The sequence below is a fragment of the Bubalus bubalis genome, chromosome 9 (assembly GCF_019923935.1).
Source record: "Bubalus bubalis isolate 160015118507 breed Murrah chromosome 9, NDDB_SH_1, whole genome shotgun sequence".
Classification (NCBI taxonomy): Eukaryota; Metazoa; Chordata; class Mammalia; order Artiodactyla; family Bovidae; genus Bubalus; species Bubalus bubalis.
The window spans coordinates 62709440-62729846 of record NC_059165.1 but is presented as its reverse complement, the minus strand read 5'-3'; the positions used below and the strand labels follow the sequence as shown (position 1 = coordinate 62729846).

At 42.6% G+C, this 20407-nt stretch overlaps 1 protein-coding gene across 2 annotated transcripts in view; it reads right to left on the bottom strand.

Moving 5' to 3' along the window:
* Positions 1-20407, bottom strand: part of SPOCK1 (SPARC (osteonectin), cwcv and kazal like domains proteoglycan 1) — a 582941-nt gene that overhangs the window by 35297 nt on the left and 527237 nt on the right. For both annotated transcript variants that reach the window (XM_025292652.3, XM_025292653.3), the window contains one exon: positions 2081-2197. In XM_025292652.3, coding sequence (XP_025148437.1) covers positions 2081-2197 — 117 coding nt within the window. The remainder of the gene's footprint in view (positions 1-2080; positions 2198-20407) is intronic.

Here is a 20407-nt window from a genome sequence, read left to right as displayed (position 1 = left end):
GAAACAATTCCATTCACCATTGCAATGAAAAGAATAAAATACTTAGGAATATATCTACCTAAAGAAACTAAAGACCTATATATAGAGAACTATAAAACACTGGTGACAGAAATCAAAAAGGACACTAATAGATGGAGAAATATACCATGTTCATGGATTGGAAGAATCAATATAGTGAAAATGAGTATACTACCCAAACCAATCTAGGGATAGGATCAAGCTACCAACAGTATTTTTCAGAGGACTAGAACAAATAATTTCACAATTTGTATGGAAATACAAAAAAACCTCGAATAGCCAAAGCAATCCTGAGAAAGAAGAATGGAACTGGAGGAATCAAACTACCTGACTTCAGTCTCTACTACAAAGCCACAGTCATCAAGACAGTATGGTACTGGCACAAAGACAGAAATATAGATCAATGGAACAAAATAGAAAGCCCAGAGATAAATCCAAACACCTATGGACACCTTATCTTTGACAAAGGAGGCAAGAATATGCAATGGAGAAAAGACAATCAATCTCTTTAACAAGTGGTGCTGGGAAAACTGGTCAACTACTTGTAAAAGAATGAAACTAGAACACTTTCTAACACCATACACAAAAATAAACTCAAAATGGATTAAAGATCTAAATGTAAGACCAGAAACTATTAAACTCCTAGAGGAAAACATAGGCAAAACACTCTCTGACATAAATCACAGCAGGATCCTCTATGACCCACCTCCCAGAGTAATGGAAATAAAAGCAAAAATAAACAAATGGGACCTAATTAAAATTAAAAGCTTCTGCACAACAAAGGAAACTATAAGCAAGGTGAAAAGACAGCCTTGAGAATGGGAGAAAATAATAGCAAACAAAGCAACAGACAAAGAATTAATCTCAAAAATATACAAGCAACTCCTTTAGTTCAATTCCAGAAAAATAAAAGACCCAATCAAAAAGTGGGCCAAAGAATTAAACAGACATTTCTCCAAAGAAGACATACAGATGGCTAACCAACACATGAAAAGATGCTCAACATCACTCATTATCAGAGAAATGCAAATCAAAACCACAATGAGGTACCATTTCACACCAGTCAGAATGGCTCCAGAAATGTTGGAGAGGATGTGGAGAAAAGGGAACCCTCTTACACTGTTGGTGGGAATGCAAACTAATACAGCCACTATGGAGAACAGTGTGGAGATTCCTTAAAAAACTGGAAATAGAACTGCCTTATTACCCAGCAATCCCACTGCTGGGCATACACACCGAGGAAACCAGAATGGAAAGAGACACGTGTACCCCAATGTTCATCGCAGCACTGTTTATAATAGCCAGGACATGGAAGCAACCTAGATGTCCATCAGCAGATGAATGGACAAGAAAGTTGTGGTACATATACACAGTGGAATATTACTCAGCCATTAAAAAGAATACATTTGAATCAGTTCTAATGCAGTGGATGAAACTGGAGCCTATTATACAGTGAAGTAAGCCAGAAAGAAAAACACCAATACAGTATACTAATGCATATATATGGAATTTAGAAAGATGATAACGATAACCCTATATGCGAGATAGCAAAAGAGACACAGATGTATTGAACAGTCTTTTGGACTCTGTGGGAGAGTGTGAGGGTGGGATGATATGGGAGAATGGCATTGAAACATGTAAAATATCATATGTGAAATGAATCACCAGTCCAGGTTTGATGCATGAAACAGGATGCTCAGGGCTGGTGCACTGGGATGACCCAGAGGGAGGAGATGGGGAGGGACGTGGGAGGGGGGTTCAGGATGGGGAACACATGTACACTCATGGCAGATTCAAGTCAATGTATGGCAAAACCAATACAATATTGTAAAGTAAAATAAATAATTTAAAAAATAAATGGTTGTATTTTCTTGATTCTAAGGCATTTCCTTGTCCTCCAGTATTTTAATATTTCTGAAATTGCAGTGTGTTTCAAGTCACTGTGTACATTTAAGTTGGTGTTTCTTTTAACAACAGCATCTCAGGGTGGTCAATCAATATCAGTAACTGAAGAAATGTGGTGTTTAAAATGAAATAAACTAGCAAGAGTAAAGTGTCTTACTGCCTTGAGCTGTTTCAGAGCTGGTGGGCTTGATGACCCTGTTTGCATCCTCATGAAGGGCTCCAAACCAGTCCTTGAGTCGGGAAGCAAGGTTTCTCAACTCCTTGTCTGTGCAGGCTGGAGAAAAAGCAGATGGAACAAACATTAAGTCTGTGGGCTCTCTTCCCTTAACAAGCAATGCTCCAAACAGAACTCTCTCTCCAACTAGGATGTAACTCCCTACCCCACTGTGAAAATGCCCCAAAGATGTTGCCTTCACAGGTAAAGAGTGTGACAAAGTAAGAGCCGAGACTCCCAGGCAAGCAGCGCTATGCAAACCTTAACGTGGACTGCCTCTGCACTCTGAAAGCAAGCTGGGGTGGTCTTAGCATCACATACCAGCCTCCAAAAGCTGTTATGGGTCCTTTTGCTAACCTGATCAAACTTACTGTTGCAGTTTGCCAGAGAAGATCACATTTTCCACTGAACTCATGCCAAGAGATAAACACTTAGGGATAGCTAATGCTCTTAGGGAAAGGCAGCCTGGGATATCAAAAGACCCCAGTATGAGCAACTCTCAATTTTGCATCAGCTCACATGTGGGTTTCTGAGTGTGGCATATTTTGCCGGCCTTTGGACAGACTGATTTGAATTTCGCTTATGGACAGATGGATGCCTCGTCCCTGAAAGAGTCCTTTTCTGCAGCCCATCTTTAACTAACCAGCTCATCTTTTAGGGTATGACAGAGAAGATTTAATGAACACTCCTTCTGAGAACAAGAAACTCCAGATGCTGGATGGATAGGTGCAGGCTATCTGACAGTCTCAGCAAGAACTAAGACTGGAGGAGAGGAATCCCCAAAGGAGGGACAGTGGCACAGAGAAGGGAGCTGACTTTCCCTTGCTACCTGATTTTACCCTAATTCTAGGTCCTGAGAATCCTGACAAAGGGTCCAGGCAGTGGGCCTCTAGCAAGAGGCAGAACACCCAGCACTGCATTTAGCAGTTTGCATCGAGAGGGACAGGAATTAGAGACCCAAGGAGATAAAGTCTCAATAAAGAAAAAGTGAAGCCCACCACTGTCACTTTTCCCAAATTCTAAAAGCCATGCAAATCACCATTATGACACAGAGCTGCGTTCTGAATGTCTCACGGTGCTGGCAAGATGCAGATGAAGGCTAGAATCTGTCAATGCAGAGGGACCCCAGCGAACACCCAGGCTCTCCACCGGAAGACACACGGGCAGTGATAAAGGACCCATGGGTCTCACTCAGACACCCATCCAGCCTTCACTCGGCTGTGCCCATCAGCCCCCATCTGCCCTGCCAAGGGGTGAATCCTCTCCAGAAGACAACAATACTAGGCAGAGCCTCTCCTCCTGTTTACCTTGCATTTAGGAGAGCCCCTCTTTCCTGAGCCTGGGGTTTGGTACTTGATGGAGAACACAGCCCAACTTCCTAAACCTCAGGGAGGAAAGGACTCTCTTGCCCTCCACTGGAGGTGAGGTGGTGAGCAGACCCAGGTGAAGTCTATGCAACCTGAGTGTGCTCATGTCTAGCTGCTGCCTTCCTTCCAGTCAGGAGCCACAGCTGAACTCTGTAAAGCATGGAACGTGTGACCATTGCTTATACCCAGGTCGCTAATGACCTCAAGACAATACCTGGCTTCCAACAACCAGAACATGATTGTATCTGAAAACACCAGCCAGGAAACGGCACTGAGGACCGTCTGGAGAGGCAGCAGAGTATTTGAGCTCTGGGATGTCGCTGCCTGGTGTGAACCCCAGCTCGACCACTGACTTGCTGGGTGACTCAAACCAGCCACTTAACCCCTCAGCGCCTCCGTTTCATCATATCTGTAAACTCAAGGTATCATTATGTGACTATGAAATTGACAAGGTATGTAGCATGCTGAGGAAAACACCTGGTATACAGCAATTACTCAGCATGTGCCAGCTATGATTTTTATTACCTCTACTATTATTTTTATTTTAAAACTGATGATATATAGGTAAGTGTAGAGCAACTGCCACAGCATTCAGAAAACTAGCAAGACAAATACACTAGCTAAGTTGCTTCAGTCATGTTCAACTCTGCAAAACTATGGACTGTAGACTGCCAGGCTCCTCTGTCTATGGGTTCCCAGGCAAGAATACTGGAGTGGGTTGCCATGCCCTTCTCCAGGGGATCTTCCCGACCCAGGGATTGAACCTGTGTGTTTATGTCTCCTGTACTGGCAGCCAGGTTCTTTACCACTAGCACCACCTGGGAAGCCCCAAAGACAAATACAGCTAAACACAATTGGCTTTGGACACACAACTGGCTTCGGCATACCTCTGTGCTAAACTGGTTTTGCGCACACAGATACCTCTGCTATCCAGTAGAATTACCGTAAGCCACATGTGACTATTTTCCTTTAAATTGATGAAAATGAAATAAAAGTTAAAATTTAGTTCTTCATTTGCACCCATCCATTTCCAAGTTGCTCAGTAGTCATATGTGGCTAGTGAATGACTCCATCTGGGACAACACAGATACACAGTATTTCCAGTGTGGCAGAACATTGTATAACGAGCACTGGATGAAGCTAGCCACCTTTGGGATTTCCAGCTTTCGCAGGTCCATCGTGATATCCTGACATGTAAGTCTGTGCCTCCAGCGTTTCCCTTCATTCCTTAGCAATGAGCTGAGGAAGGAGATCACATGCTCACTCAAGCTGGGGACCAGCATCCCATGTTGAACCACATGCACAGAGAGGAGGAGGAGGAGGAGGAGCTTGTGCCGACAGTGGTGATGCTTGTCTCTGCCAGGTACCAGTGCCAACCCTTGGGAGAAGCCTCCACAACAACAGCCCCAGTTCAGAGCCTCTGGGGAATAGAAGGCTCTCTTTTCTAAATTTTCGGACTTTGCACAGCTCTAAACAGGAGAGGCTGTGGTCTGTTTTTCCAAGGAGAATGGGATATAGGCTCTATAGTCAATCTCAAGTTTGCAAATGGAAAATTAATAGCATCTATTTCTTCCTGATTGCCATGCACACTGTCTGTTCTAAATGTTCTTTGAGCAGAGAAAATTGCCAAGTCAACTTGCAAAGGAAATGAATCCCCATCTCATGCTGCAGGATGAATTAGTCATGTATAACTAAACCCTGACAGATGTGCAGGTAATCTATATCTTGAGAAGACTGAATTTCCCACCAGCTTCTCAAAGTATGCAGGCTTTGGGTGGCTGATCAAGTCAGGGACTGGAGTCTTGAAGGAGCAAACCTGTCGCTTGGGGAGAAGTCCTCAAGCAGGATGGCACTGGCCTGCGTAGAGAGAGATCAGAAGCCGAATGGAGATAGGAGGCATTCAATTACTGGGCCCTATTCATGCATAGTGTCCTCAACCAAACAGTCCTTATAAGGAGCAAATCAGGCACAGTCTGCCTGGGGCCAGATATGTCCCAGAGGAAAAAATATTCAGAGACGATGGCACACAGAGAACTATTTGCTCAGATTCGGTATTCTAGCCACAATGCAGCCCATCTCCTATGGGAGAAAAGTGCTTGCCTTTTAAGGTGCCTCTTATAGCCCCCGAAAAAGGCAGGAGAGGAGGATTAATGCTCCAGAAATAGGGGCCCTGACGGGTGCCTCCCGTACACTCGGTTCCTTCCTTGGGAAAAGACACTTCTGTGTGGAGAAAACCATAAAACCACATTCAAATCACACTCTGCCCAGAGGTGGGCCAATCCTTATGATTTCTAGAGGGCTGTCTGGTAGTCTCTCCTGGTGAGAGAAGCAAGGTTCTCAGGCCACCAGCATCCGATCATCAGAGGGGAAGATGCTGCTGTCTTGGGAGAGGATCTGGCCAAGCTGTGAAGACCAGGACCGTGTCCCCATCCACTGCCATATTTCCTGAATGGTGGGCGCAGCCAGCGCTCTGCCCTCCATGCTCCATTCTCTTCCTTTCACTCCCAACCCTGGCTTTAGCTAACTTTTAATTGTTTTCATTCTCCTACTCATCTCTGCCCAACATCCTCTTCTGCAATCTTTCCATATCTACCTTCTTATTTCTACAGGTTACTCTCTTTCTTCCATGATCTCAATCTGTCCAGCATGGCTAGTGTTGGCGGCATCTCTGAGATCGACTGACCCCCAATCTCTGCCTCCTCCTAGAATCAGAGTGCGGCCCTGCCCAGCACTCATAACCACAGGGCAGACACCCAGGACTGCCTGTCCTGACTCCCACCAAAGTCCCCTGCTTCTTGCTATCTCTGCTGCCAGCCCAGGCACCACTGGGACCTCCCACCAAGTCAAGGCTCCCAGTCTTGCTCCCCACTTTCCCTTTGCCATCCAGCAGCCAAAGTGATCTTTCCAAAAGGGAAATTTGATTAAGTCACTTTCCCACTTAGCTACTCCAGAGGGCCTCAATTGCTCTGCACAAGCCCACCCAGACTCCTTAATGTGATCCCAGTGGCCTCTGCCTCCAACTCTTTTTGCTCCTCCTGGGCCTTGAGGCTCTGCGCTGTCTTTTGCACACACCGTTCTGATGGAGCACGTTTCTTCTCTTTGTCTTGCTAATGCTTATCTTCTGTCAGATCTCTGCTTTAAAGCACACCTGTAACTTCCAGCTCAGTGTCCATCTTCCCTTCTAAATCATAGCAACATAAAACACGCCCCGAGGCTGGCTTGCCCCAAGGCTCAGCTCTTGGAGCCCAGCACCTAATGCAGTCAGTTCCTGGCATAAAGAATGCTCCCAATGCATACTTATTAACTGGGCATAACAGTGCTCTTGCTGCCTTCTGTAAACTTCCATCCATCCATCTGCAAGATGGTCTAATAAAGCTTAGCTCCTAGCATCACCACATGGAGTGAGATGAGATAGTATCAGTAAAACCTAGCTCACAGCTACTGGCTTACAATGGGGACTTGATAAATTTATGTTCCCCTTCCCATCTCCCAGTTGTCTGCATAATATGTTAGAATATTATTGTTATGCTTTTCATAAAAGCCCGAGGAGATGCCTGGAATATAAAGAATGACATCTCTCCTTCACTTATTTTGTATGTGGGTCAGTACAAGTCCAGAGATTTGGGTTGTAATAGTTGCCTGATTCTTCCAGGTGGCAAAGCTACGTGAGGGGAGGGGGGCATCTGATTTCCCTCAACACACACCTCCATTCTCGGCACTTACCATAAGGATAATCGTTATTCGGAATATATGTACTGAAAGAAACTGTGTGGCACGGGTTACAAACTCCCCAAGTCAAATCGCCATCAGGTGGCAGGGACAGGATTTGGATCTCAGCTGTCTCCTTGCTGGGCTGCCCCTGGGTCCTGGACCAGCTTTCTGGATTGACTGGGCTTGTGAATAGCCAGTACTAACTGAGGCAATTAATATACCTGCTCCATGTTGTACATGGAAAAAAATTGAAACCTCAGGCCCTCATAGGTAAAGGAAGCTCTGCCAGCGGGGCAGGGAGGCAGCTAGCCGAGCAGCAGAGGATGGAAGGAGCACCATCAGGCTTTACTGTGAGAACAGTTGTCTTTTGGAAGGGCTGACTCCAGCCTGCTGCCTTCCTGTTATGCTCCCAGGAGCATCCATCATCTGTGCAGCCACTGGGGCTTCATTAGAGAAAAGGAGAGGGCTGCTACGTTATTGCAAATGTGCAGGCAGACAGGTCTCCCTCCCCTAGGAAAGTGCAGCACTCAGGCAGAGAAGGCCCAGGTAATCTCTTGTTCTCCCAGCAGACCTGCCCTGTCTGTTTGGAAAATATGAACGAAATGCAATAAGCAAATGTAAATAAGGTGCATGCAGCCTCTGTGGATGGTATACAACCCTGGGAAGAAAATGTGATGGCTTTTTCTACCTGGGCTCTTTCCCCCTCCACAAGGCCTGGAGCTTTTAAGCGGGTATGAAGCCTGTGGGCTTTGAATGCAGACCGTGTTGAAATAAAGCTGGGAGTAAGTACATCATGATGGCTCAGTGGATGGGAGGGAGAAGGGGCACTGTGGCCAACAGCATCGGGTAGAAAGTGGTGATGAGGTCATATAGCCCTGGCAGGGTCAGGAGAGAGGAAGGGGTGCCCTGATCTATGAGTATGTGCCTGTGGAGGGGTCAGTCGAGCTGAGCACTGCTTCTTCACTTAATGAGTGTCAGTAGCCTGGCCCTGCCCACCCCCATCACCCATTCACTCCTCCTTCCCTGGCTCCTCTATCTTCCTTCAGACAAAGCCAAAAGCTAGTGAGGAAGTTTCAAGATAGGTAATGTCCAGGGAAGAGACAGGAGCTGGGAGACTGTGCTCCTTTGAAAAATGCTCCCAAGGTTGATGACTAGTATTCCAAGCTGATCTCAGCTGATTGTTGACTTTGGGGACTGAATGACATGCTACTTATACCAAGCCCTCTTAGAGGATTAGAAAAGAGAAAGGTACGGAAACAATCTGAGGTATAAACATATATAAGAGATGATGTGAAAAATAAAGGTGGGGACAGACTGTGGACATTCTGTATTTAGAGCTACAGTGCTAAAACCTAAAAGATAAAGTGTCTATGCCTGTGTGTTACAAATCCTAACTGAAGGCCACATTGGAACACCCAACTGGGGACGTTTGAAAATGGCAAATCTGACACACAACAATTTTAGGGTATCTGTGAACCTCTGCTAGGGAACCAATTACTGGTATGCTCTCAGAACTCAGAAAATCTTGCAACTAAAGAACCAAATGAGAAAACCACCGCTCCTGCTCAAGGACCCTCCCTCTCCGACCCTAGCCTTACCAATGCTTAGTTCAGGGTGCTGGAAGAAGCTAATATGAAAACAGAATGTAATTTAAACTTTGGTGCTTCTGAAGGTAATTAAAGAGTTGGGCTGGACTGGAGTTGTCTCTGGAGCAGGCCAGCAGGCCTCTCAGAAATGGAGACCCAGTGCCGGCCCTTTCAGACTAATCTCCTTCAGCCCTCCTAGGTGCTGTTTGTGCATAATTACTTAATCAGAGCAGCAGTGGATCGATGCACTCCGAGTGTTTGCAATTAGCGTCTTCTCTAAAAGGCCTTCTTCAGGGCAGAATTAGATGCTGAGCTGGATCAACACAAGGACGCCTTCCTGAACCGTGCTGCCTAGGGTCCAGCCTCCTCTTTCTACCCTGACGTCCTCATGCTGCTGGGAGCCTTCAGTTACACGTAGTCTTCTCCCCAATAGGGACTGGGTCCCTCATGCTGTTGAATATCCAGCAAGCAGCAAGTGCACCAGGGCTGGCAGGGGGAGTGTGCAAGGAGCACTGAAGAGGGGGTGCTGCACTCCACGGGAGCTCGATAAGACAGGAAGGAAGAGCTACAATTGCTCCTTGGGCTACAGTTTTGGGGTGCTGATCAACTAGGACTGAAATAGGTGAGGGTTGATTCTGCTTAGTATGGTTTTAGGAACAATAACCAGCCATTCTGCTTTAAAAGAATCCTGGGGAGGCAGGAGAGAGTATCAGCTCTGGAGGATGACAGCACTGGGCTCAGATGCCGTCCTAGCTGAGACTGGACAGGGGCTTTCCCAATGGCCAGTTTCCTCATGTGCAGAATGGAGGTGACGACAGGACAAGTTTGCAGCTTTATGGGAGGATTAGGCTAGAACAGACTTAAGTGTTCAGCACTTTGAAACCACTGGCTCTGAGATTATTTGTGTCTGTGGATCCACCAAATGTAAAAGGATGGGACTCCAGATCATGAGCATGGTATTTTCACATGAAACGATCCCTGAAGCCAGCTAGTAAGACAAGATTCTTCTCTGCTGTTTCTCAGAGGTTAGGCAACATCTCCAAGGTCCTACAAACCCAAGTCTCCTGATTCGACATTCACTTGGTCTACTCACACACCACCACCCCAGATGCCTGCACCTGGGGCACTCTGGGCCCATATGCAAGAGAGACACTCTTCCCCAAGTTAAAGACCACATACCTGCAACAGAGGTCAGAACCACACTCCCTACCCTGAATACAAACAGGAGTATAGCACCGCATTAAGAGTTCAAGATTCTAATACGGATGATCAACAGGCACATGAAAAGATTCTCAGCATCACTAATTATTAGCGAAATGCAAATCAAAACTACAGTGTGGAGGTACCAGTCAGAATGGCCACCATTAAAAAGTCAACAAATAACAAATGCCGTAGAGAGTGGGCAGAAAAGGGAACCTCCTACACTACTGATGGGAATGTGAATTGGTGCAGCACTCTGGAGAACAGTATGGAGGTTCTTTGTTGTTGCTGCTGTTGTTGCGTTACTGTCGTATCGTGACTCTTTTTGTGACCCCATGGACTGTAGCCCACCAGGCTCCTCTATCCATGGGACTTCCCAGGCAAGAATTCTGGAGTGGGTTGCCATTTCCCTGCCCAGAGAATCTTCCCAACCCAGTAATCAAATCTGTGCCTCCTGCATTGGCAGGTGGATTCTTCACCACTGAGCCACCATATGGAGGTTCCTTAAAAAACTAAAAACAGAACATCATATGATCTAGCAATGCCAGTTCTGGGCATATATCCAGACAAAACTATAATTTGAAAAGATACATGTACCCCTATGTTCATAGTAGCATTGTTTACAATAGTCAAGACAAGAAAACAACCTAAATGTCTATCAATAGATGAATGCATAAAGATGTGATATACATAGACACATATATATGTTCATCTATATGTGTGTGTGTATGTATACATATATATATAGAAAGAGAGACAGAGAGAGACATGAATTTGAACAAACTCTAGGAGATAGTGTAGGACATGGAATCCTGGTGTGCTGCAGTCCATGGGGTTACAAAGAATCAGATATGACTTAGTGACTGAACAACATATAAATATATAAAGGAATATTATTCAGCCATCAAAAGAATGTAATGCCATTTGCAGCAACATGGATGGACCTAGAGAGTATCATACTAGGTCAAGTCAGAAAGAGAAAGACAAGGAAATATGTGAGAAAATATGACACAAATCAACATATCTACAAAACAAAAACAGATGCACAGATATATAGAACAGACTTGCAGTTGCCAAGGAGAGAGAGGGTACAGGTGGGAAGGATTGGGAGTTTAGCAGATGCAAGTAATTATTATATATAGGATGGATAAACAACAAGGTCCTATTGTATAACACAGAGAACTATATTCAATATACTGTTACAATATACTATGACAATATAATGGAAAAGAATATGAAAAACAATATACTATATTAATATAATTAATATATTAAGTATAATATATATAAAAGAATATGAATATATATTTATATGATTGAGTTACTCTGCTATATAGAAGAAATTAACACAACCCCTGTAAATCAAATGTACTTCAATGAATTAAAAAAAATTTTTTTTAAGTTCAAACTTCTGGCTCTATCAGCCCTGAGTTTGAACACCAGCTCTCAGTTTACCAGTGGTTGCTTTTCACGTATCACTGCTCTTCTCCAAGCCTCAGGTCTTTCATCTGTAAAATGGTGATATTAACAGTCTCAACCTCTTGGGGTTATGGTAGGGATTTACTGTGAAGATGAAGCTTTCAGAAACCAGCAGGCAACCACAAGTATCCTCTCTTCTGAGGAACGTCAGGGGCTGGTTGCACTTACCCTTGAGATCTAAGAGAGATGCTGCCAGCCATAGCAGTTTTAATGACAGAAAATAAAACTAGGTAGATAGCAAAGTGAATCAGTTATACCTCATTGTAAACCAACTATATTCCAATAAAAATTTTTAAAAAGAAAAAAAAATTGGGGCTTCTTGCAGGGATTTTATTTTTTTTAATTAATTTAATTGGAGGCTAATTACTGTACAATATTGTAGTGGTTTCCGCCATACACTGACATGAATTAGCCATGGGTGTACATGTGTTCCCCATCCTGAACTCCTCTCCCGGCTCCCTCCGCATCCTATCCCTCAGGGTCATCCCAGTGCACCAGCCCTGAGCACCCTGTCTCATGCATCAAACCTGGACTGGCAATCTATTTCACATATGGTAATATACATGTTTCAATGCTACTCTCTCAAATCATCCCACCCTTGCCTTCTCCCACAGAGTCCAAAAATCTGTTCTTTACATCTGTCTCTTTTGCTGTCTCACATATAAGGCCATTGTTACCATCTTTCTAAATTCCACACATATGTGTTAATATACTGTATTGGTGTTTTTCTTTCTGACTTACTTCACTCTGTATAATAGGCTCCAGTTTCATCCACCTCATTAGAACTAATTCAAATGCATTCTTTTTAATAGCTGAGTAATATTCCTTTGTGTATATGTACCACAGCTTTCTTATCCATTCATCTGCTGATGGACATCTAGGTTGCTTCCATGTCCTGGCTATTGTAAACAGTGCTGCGATGAACATTGGGGTACATGTGTCTCTTTAAATTCTGGTTTCTTCGGTGTGTATGCCAAGCAGTGGGATTACTGGGTCATATGGCAGTTCTATTTCCAGTTTTTTAAGCAATCTCCACACTGTTCTCCATAGTAGCTGTACTAGTTTGCATTTCCACCAACAGTGTAAGAGTTTTCCCTTTTCTCCACACCCTCTCCAGCATTTATTGTTTGTAGACTTTTTGATAGCAGCCATTCTGACCGGCATGAGATGATACCTCATTGAGGTTTTGATCTGCACTTCTCTGATAATGAGTGATGTTGAGCATCTTTTCATGTGTTTGTTAGCCATCTGTATGTCTTCTTTGGAGAAATGTCTGTTTAGTTCTTTGGCCCATTTTTTGGTTGGGTCATTTATTTTTCTGTAATTGAGCTGCAGGAGTTGCTTGTATATTTTTGAGATTAATTCTTTGTCAGTTGCTTTGTTTGCTATTATTTTCTCCCATTCTGAGGGGATTTTAAAAGCATACACAAGGTGAATTCCCATTTCTAATTGGAGATCATCTCAAAGAATTGAGCGAGGTTGTGCCTGCTCAAATTAAATTGCATTATTACATGTAATTCCAGTTTTTACTTTTCAGTGCCTAAAACATCGATATATATGCATGTTTCTCTTATCCTTAGAGGATGCATCATTTTGTGTAAAAACAAGCATGAGCAAAGGAATTAGGACTCCATTATTCAGGAGCTTGCTAATAAAGTCCTTCTTAAAAAGCAATCTTTGAAAGAACTTAAAATACATTAAACTGGGAGGAAGATGAGTTAAACCAATTAGTGGTACAACCTACAAGAAAAGACAGATAGATTTCCCTATTAAACCCATTACTGTTCTCAGTAACCAGATTTGAGGAGACTTTAATGTTTCTCTTGATTCTAATGATAATCCTTCATCTGGAAAAAGAAATACATTCAGAACTTGTACAACATTTGTAAATGTGCATTAGTGGAGTAGCATTTATAACAATAATCTGGAGCAGAGAGGTTAGCTTGATGAAATAAGCTTTTAAAACTTCTGATAAAAATCCACAGATTTTCCATACTCCAGGGCAAAACAAAATGTTATATATGCAAAATATTGGTCAAAAATTGCTAGCTCTGGCTTTACTTGTCTTTGTCAGGCAGTAGGTAAGCATTTCCCTACATGGGAAACCTAGAATAGATGAGCAGTAGTGCAGAAAATAGCAGTTTTAAAGAAGGATTTCATAGCCAACCACATTTCCCAGGTCCTCAACTAATAAAGACTAAATTGGAAAAAAATCATGTTCTCACTTAAAATGAGATATGGCAGAGCCCTGGGAACAGGGCAGGGATGTGGAGGGTCAGTTCCTGCATGGCTCATTCCACTGCAGAGATGCAGACTCAGTGCCTGCAAATCACTTTTGTGTTTTATTAATGTCTGAGCTCAAATGGCTGGTGGCAGTCAGGGAAGGCTTCCAGGAAGAAGCAAGACTAGAGCCAAGGCTCGTGTGCAGGGTTGACTGGGAAAAGGAGAAGACATTCCAGGCAAGTCTTAGAAATAATGAGGAAGCCAACTGGAATGAAGTGACTATTTAATTTTTACAGCTGATTTATATTTAAATTAGCTCTACTCAAGCACACCAACTTGAGCATAATTTGCTCTAATTCTGAATCATAAACATATACAAAAATCAAACATATAAATGTGTGTATATATAAAATCTCCTGTAGATCTATGTAGAGACAGTTCATTATTTTACACATTATGTACATGTTTACATGCATTTCAAGGACCCTTTTCTGACCAGGTGAAACACTGACTATTCAAGGACTGATACACAAGCCTATATCTGCAAGAGGTTTTAGTAACGGAAAACATATTTTTTAGGGTACATATAAGAAGAATCTCCATTCCTAACTGGAGATTTGTGTCCAGTATAATCTGTTCAAATTCAAGGTCCAAATTGGGGCATTTTTAAACAAGGTTCTGTGTTTTTCAATCCCTAAAGACCAATACATGCATGTATGTTTTGACCTTAAATATGACAAAAAGTTTGTTGTTTAACAGAATAGGAAGCGACAGAGGATTGGCAGAAGACCATGACTGCCAAGCTTGGGATGGAGAGGTGATGCCGATGGCCTAGGATGTATATGGAACCTACCACCCTCTTCTCATGACAAAGGTCCAGAAGAACCTCCAGGGGTGCTGGAGTCTACAGTGAGAGGGTAGAGGTTGGAGCAGGAACTGAAAACTCCCAGTGGTAACTGAGGTCAGGACAGAATGGTCGTGGATGTGCCTGGAGCAGATGCAGCCTGGCATCTTCACATTCATGCTTCTTGTGGACAAGCTGATAGAAGATGAGGATAAATAAAGCAAGGTCTGGAGAAGAACTGCCTTCTGGAACCATATAGGGTGTCTTAAGCTATTCCAAGTTCTGCCAGGTTCAGTGAAAAACTCACTGTTCTCTTCACCCTTGAGGTTATACAGCTCACTCTAAATTTGTCTCCACTGTACCCCTGTAGCCTTAGGGCAGAAATGACTATAGCTGCTTAACGTGATAAGATGGTATCCAGCCTCAAGGGACTTTCTTTGGACTCACAGAGGGCCTCTGACTGGCAAAAAGATGAAATAGTAGCTATTATTATTTCTGTTTCTATAAATATTTCTATATTTGGTCACAATAGATTGTTTAGAGATTTGGTACCTAACAAGGCATAGCTAGCAACTTCCTATTTCCCCTCCTAAATATCATAATAAACAAAGTAAACAGAAAAAAAAGTTATAAATTCCATTTTCAGTAAAACTAGAAAAGAGATATCATCCATAGCTTTAAACAATATAGCAGAAACCACCCAGATGGAAGTAAAATGTCCAGGTAGGGCAATAAAAAATATCAAAAATATGTTTCTGATATGTGAAGGACTCCTCCTGAGGTGATAGATCCACATTTCCTGCTCAGCAAGAACTAAGGGACCTGAAGAAAGGATGGGGCACAGATCAAACAGATGCTACACAGGTAGAAAAATGAGTAAGAAAGCAGGAAAAGAGTGTAGTGGCCTAAGGGCAGCAGGTCTCAGAAAATGCTCATAGCATTGTTCTTTCTATCAGTAAGAAGCACTCCAAAGTGTAACTTTGGTACAGCAAGAACTGTGGAGATAGGTGATGAGAGAAACCCTCTAAAGGCTCATCTGTTTCAGAGAAACAGAAAAGAAACACAGAGCAGCCATCTTAGCAGGGAGCCATCTATCACCGGTAACACTGAAGTGAGTGCTTTTTATTGTGGGGGCTATATAAGAAACAGGTTTCACCCCCTCCATCCCTAGGACTCCCTTTCGAACAGGTAAGCCATTAAACTCTTAACTTATTGTAATATATTTTTAAAGATGCTGACATGTAGATATTGTTCTTGTTCAGTCACTCATTGGCATCTGACTCTTTGCTACCCCATGGACTGCAGCACACCAGGATTCCCTGTCCTTCACCATCTCCTGGAGCTTGCTCAAACTCATGTCCATTGAGTCGATGATGCCATCCAACCATCGCATCCTCTTCTCCTCCTGCCTTCTATCTTTCCAAGCATCAGGGTCTTTCCCAATAAGTCAGATATTTGCATCATGTGGCTAAAATATTGGAGCTTCAGCTTCAGCATCAGTCTTTCCAATGAATATTCAGGATTGATTTCCTTTAGGATTGACTGGTTTGATCTCCATGGAGTCCACTCCATCTCTTCTCCAACACCATGTTTTGAAAGCATTTAATCTTCAGCTCTCACATTCATATATGACTACTGGAAAAAAATGTAGCTTTTACTATACTCACCTTTGTCAGCAAAGTAATGTCTCTGCTTTTTAATACACTGTCTAGGTTTGTCATAGCTTTTCGTTCAAGGAGCAAGAGTCTTTTAATTACATGGCTGCAGCCACCATCTGCAGTGACTTTGGAGCCCAATAAAATAGTCTTTCACTGTTTCTCCATCTATATGCCAGGAAGTGATGGGACTGGATGCCATGATCTTCGTTCTTTGAATGTTGAGTTTTAAACTAGCTTTTTCACTCTCCTCTTTCACCTTCATCAAGAGGCTCTTTCATTCATCTGTGCTTTCTGCCACAAGGGTGGTGTCACCTGTGTATCTGAGGTTATTGATATTTCTCCCAGCATCTTGATTTCAGCTTGTGCTTATTCCAGACCAACATTTCTCATGATGTACTCTTCATATAAGCTAAATAAGCAGAGTGACAGTATACAGCCTTGACGTACTCTTTTCCTAGTTTTGAACCAGTCCATTGTTTTCTGTCTGGTTCTAACTGTTGCTTTTTGACCTGCGTACAGGTTTCTCAGGAGGGAGGTAAGGTGGTCTGGCATTCCCATCTCTTGAAGAATTTTCCATAGTTTGTTGTGATTCACACAGTCAAATGTTTTAGTGTAGTTAATGAAGCAGAAGTAGATGTTTTCTAGAATTCTGTTGCTTTTTCTATGATCCAGAGGATGTTGGCAATTTGACCTCTGGTTCCTCTGTCTTTTCTAAATCCAGCTTGTACATCTGGAATTTCTTAATTCATGTACTATTGAAACCTAGCTTGGAGGATTTTGAGCATGACCTTGCTATCATGTGAAATGAGCACAACTGTATGGAAGTTTGAACATTCTTTGGCATTGCCCTTCTTTGGGACTGGAATGAAAACTGACCTTTTCCAGTTCTATGGCCACTGCTGAGTTTCCCAAATTTGCTGGCATATTGAGTACAGCACTTTCACAGCATCATCTTTTAGGATTTGAAATAGCTCAGCTGGAATTCCATCACCTCCACTAGCTTTGTTTGTAGTAATGCTTCCAAGGCCCACTTGACTTCACTCTCTAGAATGTCTGGCTCTAGGTGAGTGATCACACCATTATGGTTATCCAGGTCATGAAGATCTTTTTTGTGGAGTTCTATGTATTCTTGCCACCTCTTCTTAATATCTTCTGCTTCTGTTAGGTCCGTACTATTTCTGTCCTTTATTGAAATGGACATGAAATGAACATGAAATGTTCCCTTGGTATCTCTAATTTTCTTCAAGCAATCTCTAGTCTTTCCCATTCTATTGTTTTCTTATATTTCTTTGCATTGTTCACTCAAAAAGGCTTTCTTATCTCCTCTTGCTATTCTTTGGAACTCTGCATTCAGATGGGTATATCTTCCCTTTTCTCATTTGCCTTTCACTTCTCTTCTTTTCTCTGCTATTTGTAAAGCCTCCTCAGACAACCATTTTGCCTTTTTGCCTTTCTTTTTCTTGGGATGGTTTTGATTACTGGCTCCTGTACAGTGTTATGAACCTCCATCCATAGTTCTTCAGGAACTCTAATAGATTTGTTCCCTTGAATCTACTTGTCAACTTCCACTGTATAATTGTAAGGGATTTGATTTAGGTCATAGCTGAATGGCCTAGTGGTTTTCCCTATTTTCTTCAATTTAAGTCTGAATTTTGCAATAAGGAGATCATTATCTGAGCCACAGTCAGCTCCCAGTCTTGTTTTTGCTGACTGTATAGAGCTTCTCCACCTTCAGCTGCAAGGAGTATAATCAATCTGACTTTGGCATTGACCATCTGGTGATGTCCATGTGTAGAGTCTTCTCTTGTGTTGTTGGAAGAGGGTATTTGCTATGACCGGTGCATTCTCTTGGCAAAACTGTTAGCCTTTGCCCTGCTTCATTTTGTACTCCAAGGCCAAACTTGCCTATTACTCCAGGTATCTCTTGACTTCCTACTTTTGCATTCCAGTCCCCTATAATGAAAAGGACAGCTCTGATGGGTGTTAGTTCTAGAAGAACTTGTAGGTCTTCATAGAACCATTCAACTTCAGCTTCTTCAGCATTAGTGGTTGGGATATCGACTTGCATTACTGTTGTCTTTGAGGTTGCCCCAGTACTCTATTTTGGACTCTCTTGTTGACTGTGAGGGCTATTCTATTTCTTCTAAGGAATTCTTGCCCACAGTAGTAGATATAAAAGTCATCTGAATTAAATTCACCCATTCCAGTCCATTTTAGCTCATGGATTCCTAAAATGTTGATGTTCACTCTTGCCATCTCCTGTTTGACCACTTCCAATTTACCTTGATTTATGGACCTAACATTCCAGGTTCCTATGCAGTATTGTTCTCTACAGCATTGGACTTTACTTTCACCACCAGACACAACCACAACTAGGCATTGTTTCTGCTTTGGCTTAGCCTTTTCATTCCTTCTGGAGCTATTTCTCTGCTCTTCTTCAGTAGTATATCAGACACTTCCCAACCTGGAGAGTTCATCTTTCAGTGTCATATCTTTTTGCCTTTTTTTACTATTCATGGAGCTCTTAAGGCAAGAATGCTGCAGTAGTTTGCCATTCCCTTCTCCAGTGGACCACGTTTTGTCAGAACTCTCCACCATGTCCCGTCCATCTTAGGTGGCTCTACATGGCATGGCTCATAGTTTCATTGAGTTAGACAAGGCTGTGATCCATGTGATCAGTTTGGTTAATTTTCTGTGATTGTGGTTTTCATTCTGTCTCCCCTCTGATGGATGAGGATAAGAGGTTTGTGGAAGCTTCCTGATGGGAGGGACTGGCTATGAGGAGAACTGGGTCTTGCTGTTGTGGGCAAGGCAATGCTCAGTAAATCTTTAATCCAATTTTCTGCTGATGGGTGGGGCTGTGTTCCCTTACTGTAGTTTAGCATGAGGCCAGACTATGGTAGGGGTAATGGCAACCTCTTCCAAGGAATTATGCCAGCATTTTGATATTATATATATATGTATAATATGTGCTTTCCATATATATATTATTTCATAAAAATTATGGAAAAGAGAAACAAAACAAAGCTTACCACAGAACACTCAGCATAAAAGTGGTAACAGTGAAAATATGTATACACCATGAATTAAGATAAAACAATTACTTTTATGAAGAAAGACAATAAAACAATATTCAAGGACTCAGAGAAGAGATGAAGCGACAACAGATGAGACAGGCTGTGAACATTCAGGTCCCAGGAAAGAAGTAGAAAGAACATCCAGAATCATCATAAAAATGAAGCTGGATTGGAAGAAGCACAAGGGAGGACACTGAGGGAAACTCACTGAAAGAGAAGGATGCTAAAATAAAGAGAGTGAACAACATGAAAAGGAAATAAGAAATTACAAAGGATTAGAGAGCAAATTACAGCTGTAGAAAGGAGGCAAGGGAAATCCTACATGTGCATAATTGGAGCCTCTGAAGACACAAAAGAAAACATTGGAAGAGGATATATGTTTAAAATGTAATTCATTAACCCATTCCTAAAATAAAAGAAGAATTGAAGCTACATATTGAAAAGGCACAGCATGAGCCAGGGAAAATCAGCCTAGAATAGTCAACTCAGACATTTAAATCTATCCTAACAAAGTTGTGGTTTAGTCACTAAGTCATGTCTGACCCTTTTGCAACTGCATGGACTAGCCCACCAGGCTCCTCTATCCATGGGATTTTCTGGGCAAGAATACTGGAGTAGGCCATTTCCTTCTCCACGGGGTCTTCCCAACCCAGGGATAGAACCTGTGTCCCCTGCATTGCAAGCAGAATCTTTGCCTCTGAGTCACTGGGGAAGCTCATCCTAATGAAGTTACTAGATTGTGAAAAGCAAATAAATGGTAACTTAGTGGCAGAAAAGATGACTAAGAAACTTAAAAAGAATACATTTGAATCAGTTCTAATGAGGTGGATGAAACTGGAGCCTATTATACAGAGTGAAGTAAGCCAGAAAAAAAAACACCAATACAGTATACTAACGCATATATATGGAATTTAGAAAGATGGTAACGACAACCCTGTATGCGAGACAGCAAAAGAGACACAGATGTATAGAACAGTCTTATGGACTCTGTGGGAGAGGGAGAGGGTGGGAAGATTTGGGAGAATGGCATTGAAACATGTAGAATATCATGTATGAAATGAGTCACCAGTCCAGGTTCGATGCACAATACTGGATGCTTGGGGCTGGTGCACTGGGATGACCCAG